At 45.8% G+C, this 22062-nt stretch overlaps 1 protein-coding gene across 1 annotated transcript in view; it reads left to right on the top strand.

Annotated features, from left to right (window-relative positions):
• Positions 1 to 15403, top strand: part of LOC311232233 (SEC14-like protein 1) — a 63780-nt gene extending 48377 nt beyond the window's left edge. Inside the window, exons 9-16 of the mRNA XM_084318965.1 lie at positions 2065 to 2153; positions 2762 to 2832; positions 4248 to 4419; positions 5227 to 5361; positions 5895 to 6029; positions 6793 to 7035; positions 7491 to 7669; positions 12569 to 15403. Coding sequence (XP_084175091.1) covers positions 2065 to 2153; positions 2762 to 2832; positions 4248 to 4419; positions 5227 to 5361; positions 5895 to 6029; positions 6793 to 7035; positions 7491 to 7669; positions 12569 to 12674 — 1130 coding nt within the window. The 3' untranslated portion in view covers positions 12675 to 15403. The remainder of the gene's footprint in view (positions 1 to 2064; positions 2154 to 2761; positions 2833 to 4247; positions 4420 to 5226; positions 5362 to 5894; positions 6030 to 6792; positions 7036 to 7490; positions 7670 to 12568) is intronic.
• The last annotated feature ends 6659 nt before the right edge of the window (positions 15404 to 22062 follow it).

Genomic DNA, 22062 nt, shown 5'->3' with positions numbered 1-22062 from the left:
TTATTAAATAGAATAATTTTCTATAGGAAAAGTGTGTTTCTTTTTTTTATTTGATCAGCTGTGCCTGTGAGTCCGGCAATGTATGGGGCTGCGGCACTGCAGATTTACCCTACTCGAGTCCGGCGGGGGAGAATGTTGGTGTGTTTGTTGGTGTGTTTCTTTCCATTGGTTTCATTTGGTTAACATTATTGGGCGAACAAGAAAACGAATTACTGTAAAATTGTAATGACCCTGCAGCTGTTCCAATGTAAATGTGCCTTTCTCCGTGCACTTTCGCCCGCTCTGAAGTCGGACTCGGTGTGCCCGGCCACGCGCGCTGTTCTCGCACGGACCTCGCGAGTGCCTGCATGTGCGACTGGTGTGTTTGCGCTGTGAGGCGTATTCTTCGTATGGCTGCACAGTGCACATACCGCACCGTGACGGCCGTACCGTAAATTCGTGGGCCGAATACACGTACCGTTACACCCCTAATGTACACTCACTCTCTATATACACTCAAAGGGCTAGATCCACAAAGAATGGATTGCACGGAGCAAGTTGCACCATTACTTACAATTCATTATGAATTGAAAATGGGGGACTTTGATGTAAACAAGTTGAAACTCTTTCTCTGGTCTGCATCCCCTTAACAATTGTGTGTATTGAGCCATACTGTATTGTACCCATTCTGCAATCTGTTAATACAATTTTCATTCAATCAATCACTGTGCAAATTACATACACTCACTCTCTGTACACATACTCACTCTCTGTACATACACTCACTCTCTGTACATACACTCACTCTCTGTACACGTACACTCACTCTCTGTACACGTACACTCACTCTCTGTACACATACACTCACTCTCTGTACACATACACTCACTCTCTGTACACATACGTAAGTATCACTTGTCTTCCTCCATTACTGACATCACTCACTCACACATGCTGCTGCTGATAGACGTATCACCTCAGAGGCTGCCACGCACGCACGCACACGCACACACACACGCACACACTGTCATCTGGAGGAGGATGTTGGATCTCAGATTACACTCCGTCTAAAATCTATTTCACACACACACATATATTTTGTGTCTTGCTTAATTAAACATGAAGCCAATTTGTCAGTCCTACTTGGTACCTAAATAGCTCTCTATTTCTCACTAACTCACGCATGCACACACAAACACACACACACTCGCTCTGACTTCTGAGTCTTTTGAGGTTTTCTTATATTGCCAATGTTTATATAACGTTGTGAATAGAACAGAATGGTATTCTGCATCATGATGGATGAGCCGTTGAGCCATTGTGTAGTGTGATGTGTGCCAGTGTATGGCAGCCATTGAGCCTGCATAGCCCAAGGTTGGGTGCTACCAGTGGTGGTGAAGGAGGCAATTTCAACCCTATGTTGTGGGGAGCGCTTTGAGTGTCTAGAAAAGTGCTATATAAATGTAATGAATTATTAAGGAAGTTCTATATTTGCAAGTCAACGTGTGAGATGACTGCTGCACAGTATATATTCCTGGTTGTAGCTTTAATCTGTAGATCTTTGTAGTATGTACGATTCTGTCAAGGTTTTGGAAACCAAGTCTCGGAGTCATCCAAACAGTTTGAAAACCCCACAAGTCAGAGATGTCTGTCAATGATCAGACAGGGAGTCAGACTGTGGGTCCTGTTAGGTTTAATTCAGTCAAAGGCACATACTGTGCGGATCTTGAGTGAAATGGAAGACGAAGGATATAAAACCTGGCTTAGAAAAGTGCTTCCCTTGTCATGACTGTCAGCTGAGCGACTCATAATAATCAAAATAATCAAAACTGGGACATAGTGATATTCTTCTCCAGTGACTACACTGATAATGATAAAGAAACAACAGGGTGGCTGCTTGGCTTTACAACTGTAACTTGTTCCTGAACAATTCCATGTCCTCTTCAGATAGAACAGTCGCTGACTTTCTATGTGATAAAAAAGAACACCCCATAAATCTCTCCTGACATAACTCCTACCGGTTCTCTGTCCTTGTAGAGCGTATGCACTGCAGTGTGATTAATCTTTTGTGTGTCACTTGTTCAGATGGTCGTCCTCTGTACATACTGAGACTGGGCCAGATGGACACCAAGGGACTGGTGAGAGCGCTGGGAGAGGAGTCTCTACTCAGACATGTAAGCAGCAATATGTCACAACACACAGCATGTCTGTTTATGTCTCGTCGGCATGTGCCCCGCACCAGTCTTGGGCCTATAATTAGAATCAGAATTGGTGAAATACAATTCATCTACAGGGATTTGTCTTGGTGGGTATTGGTGCAGAGACATATCGACGCACCACTGTACATATTACTTTTACATCGATTTTTTTTTTAAAGTTTTTTTGTGACATTTTTACACTTATTACTGTACACTTTACTGTATATTTTGGCTGTATATTTTAGAATGTATATACATATCAGAATGTATATCCCAGACCGTATATTCTATTCTTATTTGTGACTTTTGTTTTTGACTACCTAAATGTTTACTGTTTACTGTGAGCGATCTGTAGTGCTGGATTTCCCTCTGGATAAATAAAGTATTTCTATTCTATTAGCACACATAGGACAACAGAACCTCACATACAGTGCAAAGAGACATTGTAAGACATACAGTACGATAGACAGAAGATGAACACATAACGCACTACATACTACATATACACTAATACTATGTCTGAGTCATATTCATTGGTTTGTGTCCAGTAGTGCATGGGTTCAGTGTGTGTTGCGTCACTTCAGGTGCTGTCCATCAACGAGGAGGGGCTCAGGCGCTGCGAGGAGAACACCAAGGTCTTTGGCCGACCTATCAGGTGAGCCGCTATAATGCATCATAGTGACTGCAGCAAATACACTGTGACTTTGGTTAGGTAACAGCGTCGCTCCCGGTGTTTTAACTCATGGGTCTCTTGAAGGCCCCATGAATTCAAAATAGATGTTTATATTGTTCATGTTCACATATGTCTTGCACTGATTGTCACCTATACACCAGTATCCGTCCCAATAATGACAAAAAAGCAGTTTTGTAGGTATTCTTAATGGTATTTTAGAGTTAGTCATTTCCTGGAAAAAAAATTTTTTTAAAGAAGAAATACATTTAAAAGAAATGTTGATGAGTCATCCAGCACATGGGGGCTTGTACTAATTTTGAGTCCAATGAACTGCTTTCTAGACTGACATTTACAGCACATTGTAACTAAGCTAGCACTCTGCCTCTTTAACTACATTTAATAAATGTTCAATGTTAGCTTGCTGCGTTGCGTAACATTCCTATTATTCCTTGCTAGCTAATAGGTTGACCTTAATGCACATTCAGTGCTATTGACTACTGTAAAGTCCCTCCCTAGCTTGCATACATGCATACATATGTGGAATCAAATGGCATTCTGCTAGCTGTTTCTAAGGGCACAGTGAGCATAGTAGGGTAATATCTCCTCTTGGAGGGGAAGGAATGCAGCAGGTTCATTTCTGGGAGAGAGCGATGGGGGAAAGGCGGGGAGGAAGGGGAGGGGTAATGGAGATGGTATCTGGCAGCTGTCATCCCTATCAGACACGAGGGATGAGGTGGCTGGGAGAGGAGCCATGTAGGAAGACATATGAAGTGGGCTATGAATGGGTGCCCTGCCGAAACCCTCTTGAAGAATGGGGGGGGGGGGGGGGTGAGTGACTGGGTGAGTGAGTGGAGCTTATATTTAGTGAAAGACTCTTGAGGCTCATTTCGACCGCCTCCAGCCAAGTCTAGCAGCATTCAATACATTTCCAATGTAGAGGAGCATATGCAGCCACGATGTACACTCCTCTACATTGGAAATGTAATGAATGCAGCCATGCTGCTTGGCTATAGGCGGTCTGAACAAGCCTTTAGGGTTGGGGGGTATACAGATCTTTCAGGTGTACTGTCATGGAGGTATGCATTTTTACAAAACGTATCATCAACTATATATATATATAATATATATATGAAGCAGCACCATTTAAAATATAATTATATATATATATATAAAAGATGTTATCACATTGTAATTTGCACTGGAAAACGTAATACCATCACATACCGTTACACCGTCAAAATTAATATGGTTGTATGGTATTTTGGCTCTTGTCGTCTGAGCCCTAGGCGCCTTCTAACACTTGAACCGGTGGTTGAGTGGGTAGAAAAGGGACCGGGATTGTTAGTTCTTCTTCTTTTATGTCGTCTGGGTCCATAACTCCTCCTCCTGCTCCGTAGCTGCTGGACCTGCTTGGTGGACCTGGAGGGTCTGAACATGCGTCATCTGTGGCGGCCGGGGGTCAAGGCCCTGCTGAGGATCATAGAGGTGGTGGAGGCTAATTACCCTGAGACGCTGGGGCGCCTGCTCATACTCCGAGCCCCCAGAGTCTTCCCTGTCCTGTGGACACTGGTGAGAACCACACGTCCCCCTCCTCCAGTCATAGGAATCCACATGACACCTCGTGGGTATATTTATAATAAAAGGATACTTGTGCCCTAATGATAAGGATAGGCGCTCAAATAAAAAGGTTGTGGGGGGGATACAAACCCGGTTTAGAGTAAGGGGTGTAAGGTAAGGGGTTTAGGGGGTAGGAAATAGGATACGAACCCGGTTTAGAGTAAGGGGTGTAAGGTAAGGGGTTTAGGGGTAGTGAATAGGATACAAACCCGGTTTAGAGTAAGGGGTGTAAGGTAAGGGGTTTAGGGGTAGGGAATAGGATACAAACCCGGTTTAGAGTAAGGGGTGTAAGGTAAGGGGTAGGGAATAGGATACGAACCCGGTTTAGAGTAAGGGGTGTAAGGTAAGGGGTTTAGGGGTAGGGAATAGGATACAAACCCGGTTTAGAGTAAGGGGTGTAAGGTAAGGGGTTTAGGGGTAGGGAATAGGATACAAACCCGGTTTAGAGTAAGGGGTGTAAGGTAAGGGGTTTAGGGGTAGGGAATAGGATACAAACCCGGTTTAGAGTAAGGGGTTTGGGTGCAGGAAATGGTTAGAATGAGAGCTCCAGGTATAGACAATGCCGATGCTACATACCCTATCATGTGGCCCCCAATGGCCACCACAACCCAACGTGTAGATAGATAGGCAGCGAAATAAAGTCCTTCTTCATTGTCTCAACGAGCCCTGTCTTTGGGCTGTACCAAAGGTAATTTATAAGCTTACTGTATATTCCCGGGTGTGTCGGTGTGTATAATCTCTCCCTTTCTCTCCTTCCAGGTGAGTCCGTTTATCGACGAGAACACCCGCAAGAAGTTCCTGATCTACGCAGGCAACGACTACCAGGGTCCTGGAGGACTGGTGGACTACATCGACATAGAGATCATCCCTGATTTCCTGGGTGGAGAATGCATGGTGAGTGTGTGTGTGTGTGTGGGGGGGGGTGTGGGGGGGGGGTGTTGGAGAGAGTGAGAGACGGGGACAGGCAAAGAACGAGATTCATTTATACTTCAAATCTGATATATAATATAAAGTTGAGCATGTCCCCAATTTTCTAGAATGATTTATGTTGAGGGAGAAATGCTTCTATCGCAAACCCCACCCTGCTTCAACTTAACGTGACTTAAAATACCGGCCACCTTGAGTTCTCCTTTGCTGACCTGACTGTGTATGTGGGTGTGTGCGTAGATACACATGCCTTTGTTGTTTGTTCTAATATTCCCACATTCTCTCTCTCTCTCTCTCTCTCTCTCTCTCTCTCTCTCTCTCTCTCTCTCTCTCTCTCTCTCTCTCACCCCTCTCTCTCTCTCTCTCTCTCTCTCTCTCTCTCTCACACACCTCTCTCTCACACCTCTCTCTCTCTCTCTCTCTCTCTCTCTCTCTCTCTCTCTCTCTCTCTCTCTCTCTCTCTCTCTCTCTCACACACCTCTCTCTCTCTCTCTCTGCAGTGTGAGGTACCAGAGGGTGGCCTGGTGCCCAAGTCTATGTACCGGACAGCCGAGGAGGTTGAGAGCGAGGACATCCGGCTGTGGACTGAGACCATCTACCAGAGCGCCAGCATCTTCAAGGGAGCGCCTCACGAGGTGAGGCACAACACGGCACTTCAGCTGGGGTAGCAGAGGGAAAGGGAGAGGGGAGAACGGCTTCTGTCGAGAGCCTTGATGGAAAATGTAGGAGAGGGGAAAAAAGAGTGTGACACATACACTGTGGGAATGTTCAGTGATGTCATCAACATTTTTCATACATAAAATATGCAGTACACTCTACTGAAAACACGTAGTTCATTCATACATACAGTAGAGTTCTAGGATCACATGAGGAGTCATGGCCTCCAACTGTCTTCCCTCTAGGCAAAGAATAATAATAATCTAACCCTTACTAATCTTATTGTCATGCAGCTCAGCTGATAAGATTTGTGCCCTTCCTGATGACTTGTCGTACAGAACTTGTAAGTCGCTTTGGATAAAAGCGTCTGTTAAATGACTAAATGTAAATGAGTGTCTCCTACTCTGGATTCCATTGAGTATGACTGCCACCCAGTGGTTGTGGCTAGTAAATTAATTCCAGAGTGCTCCAAAAAAATATATATTAAAAAAAACCATCTTCCCTCAGTCAAGTTGCTACAGTAGCTGTTAAGTAATTAATCATACAGGGCCATATGGATAATCCCTGCTAGAAATAGGATTTATTTCAGGTTAATGATCCTACGACCAGATGCTCTCGTCTCTCCCTTCTTCTCTTTGGAGCTCTGTCTGTCCCTTCTTCTATTTTTAATTTTTTTGTATGTGTGCCTTCCTTACTCCTTTCTGTTTCCTCCTCTTCCTCGGTCCTCCCTCTCCCTACCAGCTGCTGCTTGAGATCATAGACGCCTCCTCTGTGATCACCTGGGACTTTGACGTGTGCAAAGGCGACGTGGTCTTCAACATCTACCACTCCAAGCGGGCCCCCCAGACGCCCCGCAAGGACCCCCACGGCATCCCCTCCCCGGCGGGCAACAACGTGCAGCTCATCGACAAGTCGTGGACCCTGGGCCAGGACTACAGCATGGTGGAGTCCCCGCTCACCTGCAAGGAGGGGGAGAGTGTGCAGGTAGAGGGTGTGATGGAGCTTGTTCACAGCAGCCGTTTTGACACCACGGCATAGCAGGGTGAACACAAGTGTGATTAATAGTGTTGATTATGGTTCCATGGCATTTAGGTGTCTGTGTGGTCGTATCATGGGATGTTTGTTGATTATTATTAGTATCTCAAGTCAGATTTGCGACCAAATTAATATTTCAATATTGTAAATGACTGTTTGGTACTATATCACACAACCATTACCATGCAGTCCAACGTGATGAACAGTAAATGGATTACTTGATATGCCTCTAAGCAGATAGCATGATATAATAGCAATATAAAAAAAGAAAGCCCTTGTGAATATGAATGGTTGCAACAGTTGTGATTGGGGGATCAGGAAAAGAAGGCGGGGCTTAAGATGGGTCAATTGATGAAACAAAGGGTTTAGAGGTGTTTGCTGAGGTGTCTCTCTCCTCTCCCCAGGGCTCCCACATCACACGCTGGCCAGGCTTCTACATCCTCCAGTGGAGGTTCCACAGCATGACTGCCTGCGCCACCACCAACCTGCCCCGTGTGGACGACGTGTTGGCCACGCTGCAGGTCTCCTCGCACAAGTGTAAAGTCATGTACTACACTGAGGTGTTGGGATCGGAGGACTTCAGGTTGGTTACCGTGTGTGTGTGGGGGGGAGGTTGTGAGTGAGGGAAGTCAAGTGTGTTCATTCATGTTTCTGGGGATGTTTTGTATATATCCCACATTGGGGTAATGAAGTTGTTCATTACCAGGGTATCTGTGGGGTATTAAAAAGTATTACATTCATAATTCTCAATTTAAGGTCTAAAAAGGTATTAGAAAGTCTTACATTTTATTATTATTTGCACAGTAATTAAATTTTTTCGGGGGCAGCTTGGCTGTCGGGAGATGAAATAATATTAAATATATGAAATGTTTTTGTAATCAAGTCATTGGGTCTCATTCCCGAAATTTTTTCAAAGATATATTCTGGAAGACTTTATCTTGGAACCACTGAGACATAATCTATGACAAGTACACTCTGAGTCCTGAACGTGCTGGTAATATGTCTTAAGTGGCTGAAAAGGTTGCACAAATTATATTATCTGATATCTGCTTGGAGAATGGCATTCTGTCTTAAACTCTAAAGCGTGTTCCCGTTCAGCTCATTTGCATACAAAACAACGCCTCCATAGCTCCTTATAAGGCAACTGGTGACGCAGCTGTGTGAAATGGAATGGCGGAAGTGCTTTGCGAGTCTTGCAAGCCGCGTGATTACGAAACCTAGCGTCAGTCAGTGCCAATCAGAGAGCGTCTCCGAGAAATGCGGCTAGGTTTCGTAATCACGATTGCACTCATCAAAACTAGATTAGATTAATGTATTGGCATCATATATAGCTCGCGGTACACACCTGCCGCAGCGCACACACACACACACACACATACACGCACGCATACTGTATATGAATGAATGAATGAATGACATATAATATATATAGCCTACGGCGGGCATAATGAATGAACGCAGTATGGCTTATTATTCCATAATTAAGCCTATAGGCTACTGTTCATTCGTAGGCGCACACAAGACTTGTTATGGAATATTAATGCAGTCTATTTCCACCGATTAGCTTTAGTTCTTATTTATTTATCCACTGTCATTTCAGTGTTGGTGTATAGGCTATATAGTGTATTTCAATATAAGTTTAATTGATTAATGATATATTCGAAGGAATGCAGGTTTATAGCTATATCAACCCCCTCCAATGTACAGTAAATTACCAAGTATGGTTTTGTCAATATTCCAATGTACAGTTTTGCTTGTACAGTGTAAGTCTATCCCCCACCCACCCCTCCTACCCAACCTCCTCCAACAGTTTCTACGTCAAATGTAGGCCCTACTCTCTTTTCTGGACTCTTTTTGTATCACAAACAGTACTGTATTTGCAAATCTGGTATGTCATAAATGTATAGATGTAGCAGTACTGTCTATCTGTGTCGTGTGTGTCATATATGTTATGATAAATTGAAAATGGGGGACCCTGATGTAAACGAGACGAAATTCTTTCTCTGGTCTGCATCCCCTTATGTAATTGAGCTGTACTGTACTGTACCCATTCTGCAATCTGTTAATAAAGTTTTCAATCAATCAATCAAACAAAGGTCTGTCCCATTGTATACCAATCAATGGGATACATTGCATGTTGACCTGCATTCTTTCAAATGTATATAATTAATCATTAAAACAGATGTGTAACAAATAAGAAATACAAATTCCACAGAAGGCATTAAATTATTATTATTTTCAATCATTTCACAATAATTGCATAATTGTGTTTGAATATCTGAGTAATTAAAGTAATTATACATTGGTCCAAAATAGCTGGTTCAGATATGGTTAAGCAGCTGCCCTGTGATCAGATGAATCCATATTATTTATTTTTCCGACATCAAATGCGTAATTTCTTATCGTACAAATATTGTCATATTTATTTTAATTATGATTAAGTAATTAATTCCAAGGAGGCCTGTAGCATTGACGTGAAGTAATCACTATGAGAACACAGTCTGTCAAGTTATAATAACATTTTAAATTAGTCAATCAATCATGAGATTTGATCGTGGGCTGAGAGCATATTTAAGTGTGCTCCTCAGCACTCTTAAATCTGCTCTCAGCCACGATCAAAAAAGATCTCAGGAAAGTTTGGGGACTCCCACTCCCAGCCCTAATATGTCTTAAATGGGCCGAAATCTGGCTAAGACTAAATATTTTGTCGTAACTTCGTTCGGGAATGAGACCCATTGTTTTTTGCGGGGCTACCGGGAGCTTAGTGCGTCTGGCTGGAGCTTGAATTCAGTGTCTCTGTGTTGTCGTTGTCTTTTTTTGCTAGTATGGTCATGAAATTGCTGGTCTAATACCACTTAGTTGTTCTAAGTGGTATTAAAAAGGTCTTAAAGAGTCTTAAATTGAACTTGTTGAAACCTGTAGGTACCTTGATTACCATGGGTTTTTATTTCAAACCCATGTCTTGTTTTGCCCCTATGTTTCCACAACCCACCCATAGTATCAACGTATGATGTATTTTAATTAATTGAATCTTATCATATTTTAAAATGACATTCCAAATGCGCCATGAGCATTTTAGATTAGATTAAAATGTATTGTCATTATAAAATCACAAGTACAGTACAATGAAAGTTTCGCATGTAACGGTAAAGTGCAATAGTAATATACAATGTACAGGTGATTAAACTCGGTACAAAATATATAGATTAGCACTACTGAGTGTAGTGCTAATCAGATGTATGTACAGAGTTGTAATATTAATATGAATGTACAGTGATACAGGTATAAAGACTATGGTAGTAGTCATACTGGCTAGCAGTGTAACTAGTAAATGTAAGGGATATGTACAGTATAGATATAGTATCTAGTATCTACAGATATGTAAAATGGATTATATGCATACGTACAGACAGATGTGGATAGATATACGATAAGAATAAATATATGAATAAATATATATATGGTGTATATATACAGCATTATTGTACATGCTATCGTACAGAGTTTTAAGGGTTATATATGCAGGGTTGAAGAGCACTTAGACCCCCGGTTATGAAATAAACATCCTCCCTGTGAGACTTGTTCTTAGCTCCAGCCTTTTCTTTTCAATGCGCTCCTGTTCTCTCGCTCACCAACCTCCTTCTCTGTCTCTTCCTGTGAAGAACGGCTTGCTACGATGTGCAGAGTTTGTAAGTGGCCCGGTGTTTTGCTCTGTTACTGCTACCGCTAGCTTAGCATCATTGCTGCTTTTGGCTGCTAACCTCCTACCTTCGGTAGCTTTTTTTCTCAATGTGCTTCACCTGCATTGGATAAAGGATGCTACAGTCTAATTGGGCCAGTATTTGACCTCAACCACTTGGCTTGCATGACTAACAATATTAACACATTCAGTGCCAACGACGAGATTAGGGGGAAATGGGGGACCCTGATGTAAACAAGATGAAAGTCTTTCTCAGGTCTGCATCCCCTTAACAATTGTGTGTATTGAGATGTACTGTATTGTACCCATTCTGCAATCTGTTAATAAAGTTTTCAATCAATCAATCAGTCGGCTTAACTCGCCATGCGTTGAGTGCCAAGGCCAGAGAAAACTCTGGTTTTAATCGTTATTTCTTTTATTAGCAATATCCATGAATTTTTCATCCATCCAGCCTGATGTTATCATTGGGAATGGGTCTGAGCTCGAAAAGGGCAAATACCGCCGCCTATCGTCTCCCGGATGGTATTGCACATCATTGGATTGGATTGGGTGGGCATGTGCATCAGAAAAAACGTCCGGTCTGGGGTTTTCCCTTCTCTGGCAAGCAGTATCTGTTACCACATTCACTGGGGAGGCTGGGAGCAGCTTTCGATTATGTGTTTTGGACTATAACGTTGGATCAATAAACGCGATCAATATTTGGAATGGCGATCAGGAATTGGATTAATCTTTTTGCAGAACATCTGATGTGAGGTAAGGACTGTATTTTACCAGTTTTGGGTTAATCAGATGTTTTTTTCACAGCGATCACAACGTGTCTCTGTGTGTGTGTGCGTAACGTTAGCGCTAAGCACAGCATGGATAATCGATTTTTCAGCCCGCTTCTCTAGCGTGCATAAGTACACATATACTATCGATAATCTAGCGTTTATTTGAAAACGATTCATAAATCAGCCGAAAAATTACAACGTGTTTTGTGTATTCCACTAAAGGGCTATTATCGCGGAATTTCTCTGGAATTACTAGAACTCTCCAAAACTATACTCGTATTCAAAACGGTATAAAACGGAAATGTACCAATGAAAAAACAATCCGTTTCGTACATGTTGACTGCAAGCAAGTCATTGATAAGCGAGGGGTATTTTAGATCCATAGCCATAATTTAAGATATAGTTTAAGCCTTCGCAAATTTCCCCGACCTACCATTGACTTCCTTATTGGCACGGTAGCCCTAATATGGTCAAAGGGGCGTGGCACTGAATGTGTTAAGACACTTTTGGTTTTGGTTTGAGTAGAGCGCACCCTTACTCAACTAGTGGTTACACACAGAATCGCACGTGCACACACACACACACACACTTCCTGGCATTTCCATTCGTATTTCTACAGTCATCCATCTATGCGACCAACCTACCAAAACCTCACTTTGTTTTCAGCGCACCTGCTCTTCTGTCATGTTCTTCTCTAAAACAAAAGACTCCATGTGACCTCTTTTAATTTTTAAAATGTCACTCCCAACTGAATGTGCAATGTTGTTCACTTCAATAGTTCCACTGTTTGCGACCTGTGACAGAACCTGAGTGTATATTACATACATTGGTTTGACTATATGGTTCTGAGTCTGCATCATGAGCACTGAATTCGATCGAGCATGGGTTGTACAAAGCTGATCACTTGGCAGACTTGGGCAGCTCACGTTTGGAAGACATTATTACAAATATTATCTGGAAAGAGAAATGAAAACGTAATTGTTATTTTCTCCTCCCTCTCTCTCCGTCTCAGGGGCTCGATGACCAGCCTGGAGTCCAGCCACAGCGGGTTCTCTCAGCTCAGCGCCACAACCACCACCTCCAGCCAATCGCAGGCCAGCTCCATGATCTCCAGGTAGAACACGGCGGCAGAGGACTACAACTATGAACTACAATACCCACACCCCCCTCTCCTCCTTAACATCCACCTGGGCCAATCTCCCTGCGCTCCCCTTCTCTCTCATGACTCTGTACTACTAGTCAGCCAGTTTCAGTGTGAAACTGAAGCATGCTTGCACAAACGGAGCACAAAGGAAAGAAACACATGTGACTAAAAAAAGAAAACACAAAAGACTATGTAAATTTTTTACAGGGCTGTTTTTGCACAAAGTTGTGGGTATTGTTCTCTGCTGGGTTGCGGAATGAATCTGAACATTAAGCAGGTTGTTTGCTTGCTGTGTGTCATTTGCCAGGAGTGAGGGTAAGGTCTGAGTGGTGGGCTGGTGTCAGCCGGCACTGGAAGCTGGAAGAAGCAATATTCTCATCTGCGATTGGATAAAGAAACTGGAGGCGCTGTTACATATATGCACCTACAACTACACCTACACGCACACCAAAAAACGCATATGACTTATTTTGCATGAGTTAAAAAGAATGCGCTATTACATACTAACACACTTACACACACACCCAAGTGATGCCATGCAAAAAAACACAGTATTTGCCATATCACCTGAGGTGTTTGTTTACCTGGTGAATTGTTTATAGGTCATGTGTCGGTGGTCGGGGTAAATCCTTAGCGAGGTAATGCGCTAGAAGCAATAACCTGAGTTTGAATTTATACTGTCTGAAATATTTCTATTTATCTTGAAGATGTATGTGGACTGTGGAGGTTTGTTCTTATGGGCCCTCCCTCAGTACGATTGGTCTCCTAGTTGCAACGTGTGGAAATACTGAGTATGAATGGGAAAATTGATAAGATAAACAGCTGAATTATGTGGCATAGATATGACTAATTTGCTGTTGATTTATTCAAATTACTGTCTGTTCAAAATAAAATAAAACGTGTTGATATTTAATCTAATATAAATTACATTTATTTATTCATGGTTTAATCCTTAAATTGACATTGATCATGATGGCATCAGCCATTTTCTTTAATTATTTCAGTCTCATGTCTGTAGGTTTGAGTCAAGTCAAGTTGTCATATAGATGCCTCAACATTGATTGGTGAATGTTCTACTGGTTAGCTAGCTCACTAACCAAGCAAATGCCTGAATTTGAAGGGGCTCAGGATTTGATAGGTCAAAACTGCCATTATTTATATTAATATTATTATTATTAGTGATTTATAATTGGGAAGCAAAAAGGATGAATGTTATTTTTGAGGTGAAGCTTAACATTTTGCTACTGCGCCATTTAGACATTTTATTTAACTGTACATGTACTGCTTGTATCGTGTTACTGTGTTTCTGGAGGTGAGTACTTGATGTGGGGCTGGTGTGGTGCGTTGATTTCAAAATACAACGCACTCATTCAGCTATGTTTTTATAGTCTCACGTAAACTATTCACAACAGGCGATGGAACATAACCATGACGTTCTACTGCATAAAAGTCCTGAGTAAAGGGGAGCTCCAGTAGCTCACCATGTACCTCGACGTGAAAGCGTCGGGGAATACCGTGCTGCGTCACGGATCTGGTTGACTCCGAGTTCGATTCCCGGACCCGCCGTCATTTGCCGAATGTCTTCCCCTGTTCTCCCTCCCGTTTCACCCTGCATCTGTCGGTCATGCTTGACCAGAAAAAGCGATAAACGCTAAAAAATGAAGTTTAAAAAAAAAAAGTCCTGAGTAAAACCACAAACTGCATGGAAACAAGGAGACGGGTGTGGGGTTTCTCCAACTTTAATGGACGTTAGCTGCTTGAAATCGCTAGCTACCAGCTTGTCTTTTTAAACTGCTAACGTGTGTCATTGTTGTTTTGTGGAACAATGAAAATGAAAACGTCCTGGTTCAAGGGTTAATGTTGCATGTCGTATCAACCTGTTGTTACTGCAATGACGTGTAACTTTACTGAGAGAAGGACCCAACCACGACCCCGTGGCGGGTGTATAGACCCAGCGCTATATAAAATGCAAGTAATTATTATTATAGTTCTTTACCTCCTCTCCTCTCTAGTCTACAACTAGCTTCTCCTTGTTCTACATTTCTTCGAGGTGACTTCACTTCCATTAAATGTGTTTGCGGAGACGGTGGCTCAGGGGGTAGAGCGGTCGTCTGCTAATCGGAAGGTTCCAGGTTAGATTCTGCCTCCTTCTGGCAAGCGTGTCGAGGTGTCCTTGAGCCGGACATTTAATCGCTGTCTGCTCCTGATGAGCAGGTCGGCACTTCACACGGCTGCCTCCGACCATCGCTGTGTGAACGTGAGGCACAAGTTGTAAAGTGCTTTGGATAAAAGAGTTATATATGCATACAGTCCATCATATTGGGCGATCAGTTCCAGACAAGTTTGCGTTTGTCAAGCTAAGTAAATGAGTGAGTTGTTTGAGTATTGAAGCCATAGAACGATAAGAGAGTACTCTGTTCATATTTTGTCTATTCCAATTCCATCCAAGTTTTGAGTGTCACCAAAACTCCCATAATGTAATATCATCTGCCTCCTGGACTTGGTTTTTGTCCCTGCAGTGTGCACACTTTGCATCAAGGTCTCATTTACAAATGAGGGCTATAACTGTCTTGTGGTGTTTGTCAAACTTAAACTTCATCTCTTTGACCTGAATAATTATGTAAAAAGAACTTGTTTGGATTAATGAAAAAGGAGAAAAATTGCGCATTTACATTTTTTGAATGCATTAAACTTGAATTATGAGAGAACCAAACCCGCCTTATTGTATTACATTCACTTCAGCAACGTTTGATTAAGTATTGTAGACTGTAATGAAGCCAGTGGAAATGAAAAGTCCCGCTCGCTCACTCGCTTTCTCTCTCTCTCTCTCTCTCTCTCTCTCACATACACAGTACAAGATTAAAACAACTCTTCATAATGAAACATTTAAGCTTCTGGCATATTGGTATAATAGAAACAAGGCCACAAACAAGATAGTGTGCCAGTTCAGCTCTGGCATTTGATCAGAGCTGTGACAAAGTAAATTCGTTTTTCTAGGTTACACAAACATTTCACCTACAAAAATGCAATGCAAATATGAGATACGGCTCAGACCAGGTTCCAAAAGCCTTCTTGGCACTAAGATCAACTTGACCATATTCACACGGTGGCCATTTTGCTCTTATGTCATGCTCACGTTTGGATTTCTTGTTTGATCCCAACCTGAGCATAACATAAGCGCAAGATGGCCATTGTGTAAAGCCGCCTTTGTTTTTAAGTATAAGTCTTTATTTGTCATTACACACACGCACATGCACTGAGTCGCTGACTAAATGTTCTCTGCACCTCCCATCCCGTCGTCCTTCCCCCCCAAGGGCTGCAGCGAGCGCCGCGCCCGGGGACCAATCCAAGTGCTCCTGTCCATCTTCGTCAGGGACGTGACAGCATTGGCGATCTGTTGTGCATGTTTTTCCATTGGGTTTCTCTTATCTGGAGGGGAAACCCTTGCGAGCACTGGGAGAACATGCAAACTCCACACAGAGTGGCAACACAGCAACCTGGTGCCCAAGTGGGAATCGAACCCACAACCTAGCTGTGAGGTGACAGTTAACCACTACACCACCGTGCCGTTAAAGAGTTTTAAACATTTCTTGCAAACATTTTTTAAATGAGGCTTTCTACTTTGACTAGCTATTGAGGCCAAAATAAATTGAAATATCATATTAAAACGTACACATATATAACACCTCAAGTGTTGTTTCATTACTCATGAATGTGTTTTATTTTTTATGTTGTGTAGTCATGTCCCCATGTTGTCAACCCTGTTACTTTTGAATGAAAACACCCCTTCAGAGATAATGGACTGTTCCAAAAGTCCAGGGCCCTCATTCATCAACGTGGCGTAGAAAATGTTCTATTTCCACACGTAAGCACAGAATTTAGAATCAGTGCACGCACAAAAAAAACGGGATTCACCACACGTGCGTACGCAGGTTCTATGCACACCTGTCTTGATAAATATGACTTTGATCCTACGTTTGAGCTCGTGCACTGTTTTAAGTATTTGCATACCAGAACCGCCCCGATTAACCATATATGGTAATGGAATACCCCCATGAAATGTGGAAAAATGGACTAAGCCGAGGGAAGCGTGTTATGTGACAGGCTGACAGACGTGTACACACGTACGGTGATGTCGGATATGATATCTATTAACCATTGCTGTCTGGGCAGCGCAAACACTAATAAAGACTGTGCTGGAATATGACTGCCTTTTCCCGTTTTGTTTGATTAATACCCAGGGATTAAAGTTCTCCTCAATTTTATTCCAAATCGCAATGGATTTTCCGTCAATTTTCTACCTGCTGCATATGATTTCTAGAGTCATACAATCTATTTTGATGTCAGTATTGGGTAGCCTATATAAACAATAATACGAGAGCATATACAAGAACAATGAATCTCACTGCCAATGATGTAGCGATACGCCATGTGTAGCCTGCCTATATGTGATCAATACAAACTTGAACGATAGGTTATGTAGATAACCTAGTTATATTAGTATTGGCTGAGCGTCCCGCTCTGAGCCTTATGAGATATCCCTATCTCCTATGATACCTATTGTATCTCCCACGAACAAAAAACTACATGCACCCCACCTGTATGGGGCTCCGCCCCCATGGTGGCACCGCCCCCATGGTGGCACCGCCCATATAGCAGTGACTCTGGTCACCACACATCCTTCCTCGCCAAAAAACCCGTCCCAGGAAAAGATTCCTCAAGAGGGAACTCAGGGCCGCGCAGAGCGGGACGCTCAGCCAATACTAATATAACTAGGTTATCTACATAACCTATCGTTATATGCCGTATTCGCTATTGCGTCCCGCTCTGAGCCTTATGAGATATGGGGAAGAGCGGACGCGAAGCCCGACAAATGTACCCCCTGAGGACCCGTAAGCCCACATCAAGGGGTGCGGGGAGCCCTGTCACCCCATCCTCCCTAACGAAGGGGGGGCGCAGTCAACTCCACCTGAAATGCGAACAAGAGGGAAACTAGAACCCCTTGAACACACCGTACAGGCGGAACCACGTGTGACTCAACACACTGTGGCCCATACCCATACACCCCTGCTACCCAACCAAAGGACGGGAAGCAGGAAAGGCCACAGACCCCAGAACCGCCTGGGAGACGGAACCCCCGGTCATGTCCATGAGGTAAAAAACCTAACAAAGGGGCCCGGGGAGGACCACGACCAGCCAACGTGTAGCAGAGGGTAATACCCTCGCACAACCAATAGGACAGGCGCCGCTTCGACAGTGCCTTACCAGCATGAGCCCCACCGTAACAGACAAAAAGCTGATCGGTAACCCTGAAGCCCTGAGTACGGCTGAGGTAAAACCCCAAAGCACGGACTGGACATGACAGGTGAAGGCCCGCATCCAACTCACTAGCGTGAGGAGGAGGACGAAACGCCTGAACCACAATATCCCGGGAGCGGAAGGAACTCCGGATATTCTTAGGCACGAAAGCAGGATTAGGTCGCAGAGTGGCACCGCAATCGGTCCGAAAAGACAGGCACTCTGGACGTACCGAGAGAGCACAGAGCTCACCTACGCGTTTAGCGGAAGTGACAGCCAGTAGGAACGCGGTCTTGAAGGACAGCCGGCCCAAAGGCGCCTGCTCGAGCGGCTCAAACGGAGCCAAGGACAACCGACCGAGGACCAACTGAAGATCCCAAGTCGGAGCCAAGGAGCGTTGCACCGGCTTAACGCGTCGAGCGCCAAGCAGGAAACGCTTCACAAGAGGGTGGCTGAACAAAACAGTCCCCTCAAAACCCTCATGATAGGAGGATATAGCTGCCGCATATACCCTCACTGTCGAAGCCGACAGCCCATCAAGAAGAGACTGGAGATAACTCAGAACAGCATCCAGGGGACAGGAGACTGGGTCCCAGCCCCCCCCCCTTACACCACTCTTTGAACGCACGCCACCTGCCCGCGTAAACCGCGACAGTGGAGGGAGCATACGCACACCGGATGGTATCAACCACAGAGGAATCCATCCCCTCCAGACTCACCCCCCCACCAGCCACACCACCAGGGGTTGACCCAACACCGGAGGTTGGACAAACACCCCGTTGTGCTGAGAGAGGGCCGTCTCCGACCACGGAATGACCCAAGGGGGAGCGATCAGAAGCTGGATTAAGACCGGGAACCACACCGACGTGCCCCGGTCCGGCGCGACCAGGATCACCGTCCTGCGCTCCCTCCGTATCCGCTCCAACAGCTGACTCAACAGCTGTACAGGAGGGAAGGCGTACAGAAGACCGGGCGGCCACGGAAACGGGGGGATGATCTGCTCGACTGAGCGAGAACCACAAGGGGCACTTGTGAGAACGTCGGCACGCAAACAGATCTACCGAGGCCTCCCCGAACCGATCCCAAATCTGCCTGACTATGTCGGAGCGGAGTTCCCACTCGTCGTGACGAAGACCGCCCCGAGACATTACATCCGCCCCCACATTCTCCGTACCAGGAACGTGGAGCGCCCTCAGACTGCGCAGCCTGCGGGATGCCCATAGCAGCAGTTCGCGCGCCGCCCGGAGCAGGCGGGCGGAACGAGTCCCACCCTGCCTGTTGATATACGCCGCCGCCGTCACATTGTCCGTCCTGATCAAAACGTGCCTGCCCACCACAAGGTGGTGGAGCCGTTGAAGGACTAGAAGAACCGCCTTCAACTCCAACACATTGATATGCAGGGTAACCTGGCCAGCATGACCTGTCCATCTGCCCCCCACTGCATGAGACCGAAGCACCCCTCCCCAACCCGTGAGAGAGGCGTCGGTGAAGACCGTGACGTGTGAGCTCCTGCCGCCCATGGGGACCCCAACGGAGAGGATACCTAGCCTCCTCCAATGGGTGAGGTCCCCCCATAACGACAAAGGAACAGTCAACCGTTTCCTCTTGTCCCTCACTGGATCCAGTCTCAAAGAGATAAACCACCTCTGTATCCTCCTCATAAAGAGGAGGCCAAGAGGAACCACCACGTGAGCAGCCGACATAAGGCCCAGCAGATGCATCACCTGCAGCGCCGTAACCGTCCCTCCCAGACGGAAACCCCCGAGCGCGTGACAGAGAACCCACCGACGCTGCTCCGAGAGGGTCGCAAGCATGGGCCTCGACCTCAAGGTCAAGCCCAAGTACTCCACCTGTTGACTGGGAAGAGGGGTACTCTTCTTCCAATTCACAGCAAAACCCAGGCTGGTGAGGAATTCCACCACCAGCCGAGTATGAGACCTGGCAACCTCCTCTGAACAGCTGAGGAGTAGAATGTCGTCGAGATAGAATAGGACTTGTATCCCCTGGCGACGTAAAGGCCCCAGAGCAGCCACCACGCACTTGGTGAATGTGCGGGGAGCCAGAGAATACCCGAACGGCATTCTGTGGTACTCGTACGCTACGCCCTGAAACAGGAACCGTAGGAACCTCCTGTGAGGAGGAAAAATAGGAACGTGAAAATACGCATCCTTCAGGTCTATGGAGGTGAACCAGTCCCCCCTCCTGACAGCAAGCAGAAGGAGTTGGACGGTCAACATCCTGAATGGTCTCGTTACAATCAACCGATTGAACGCAGACAGATCCAGTATAGGTCTGACCCCCCCTGTTTTCTTGGGCACCAGAAAATAACGGGAGTAGACGCCTGACATTGCATCCTCGCTCGGGACCACAACGACGGCCTGCTTCGCCAACAGAGATTGGATCTCGTCGGCCAGGGCTGTCACCGCGTCCGACCCTGACAATAGGGTCGGTACCAAACCTGAGAACGGAGGATGGGGCTGTGCGAACTGCAAAACCAGCCCCGCCTCTAACGTTCTCCGCAACCACCGATTCAAAAGGCATTCCCGTCGCCATATGTGAATATAATCCCACAGTGCCCCCGCCGCCAACTGACGCTGGGCCGCAAGGAACAATAGATAGTTGGCCCGGTCCCCCCCGTCGTGCAAAACACCCAAGGGAGGACCCCGACAGAAAGGGCCGGTTTGATACGGGAGGAGCTGTCACCAAACTTGTGGACACACACTCGCCCCCTGAACACCCCACCAGCGTACGCTGAGGAGTCGTTCCGCAGCTAGACACGCAAGGCATGAGGACCCCATGGGCTCCTACACGCCGAAGCCCTGCAGTGATATTGCTACCATTCAAATCACGCTCGCCTCTTCCTTGCAGACCACTGCCGGTTTGACGGGAGTGGGAGGCAACAGCGCGACACCCCGCCTGGCGAGGGCGAAGCCGGGGTAACCCCTGCTGAGCATTCAACAGAAGAGGCACCGAATCCCCCTGCTGACCACTGGAGCTAGTGGCAGCTGTAACACCAGGTTCCACCCACCCACAACCTGCGGTGTAGGAACCACGCGACGACGGAACATTCTCACGGACAGACCCAGGCTCAGCCATCAACTGGGTGTCAGCCCCTGCCCCCATGAGAAGCGAAGAATGGGGCCGCATACGCTTCAAAGAAGGTTCGCGGCCCGCAGCCAAAGGAGAACGCTCAGAGCCCCGCTTCTGAGGGTAACAGAAAGCGGACCGAACGGGGAGCGGGCTGCTCGCGGCAAAATGACGACGGGTTGGTATACCAAACCCGAAATCACCCAAAATGGCCGATCCCTCGGCCGCCAAGGCTGTCGGCCTCGCGATACCCTGTTGACACTCCAACCAGGGCACCACTGGTGGGGGAAACATGGCCGCCTGTCGAGGATCTCGCCACAGTCGTTGACGAGACCGTGCTCCCACCTCTGGCTGCACAGCGTGAGGCGGTGTAGGACCCCGATCAATAACCGCCTGCGCCTCCACAGAACGCCCAAAAAGACTATCTGTGGAAAAAGGAGTCATGAGGAGAGAAAACCTATCCTCTTCCCCAAGAGGAGACTGCTCCAACCAAGCATGCCTAACAACTAAAGTTGATAGCATCCGAATCCTCCCCGCAGTTATAGCTTGCGACTGAGTCAAGATCTCTATAACACCACAAACATGAATCACGTTTACAATGTCGGTCTGACCCAAAGACCCACAACCCGACGCCATCTTGGATAGGAAAGTAGCCAGCTGAGCCACAACACTGGCCGCCGCTAAATGCCATCCTGCAGCAGTTTCGTCCATACTGCCACCCTCCGAGCCGATATGTTATCAAGCATCGGCCGGGCGGAACGCCGTTCATCCCCGCCTGGGCACAGGAAAAAAGCTACCTGGCTGCTCAGCCAAGGTACCCCCGGCCTGCACCCCGTTTTCAGCCCCTTCACCCGTAAAAAAGGTAAATAAAGCTCAGCAAACCCCCCCACATCCACCACCGACTGACCTTCATCAATGAAGCTGGCAAGAGGAGGGAAAAGCGGAAACCCGCGGCGGGGATTACTAGACATTCCAGC

This window comes from Notolepis coatsorum (genome assembly GCF_963971535.1).
Source record: "Notolepis coatsorum genome assembly, chromosome: 7".
Lineage (NCBI taxonomy): Eukaryota > Metazoa > Chordata > Actinopteri > Aulopiformes > Paralepididae > Notolepis > Notolepis coatsorum.
This window is presented reverse-complemented; position numbering and strand designations above follow the sequence as displayed.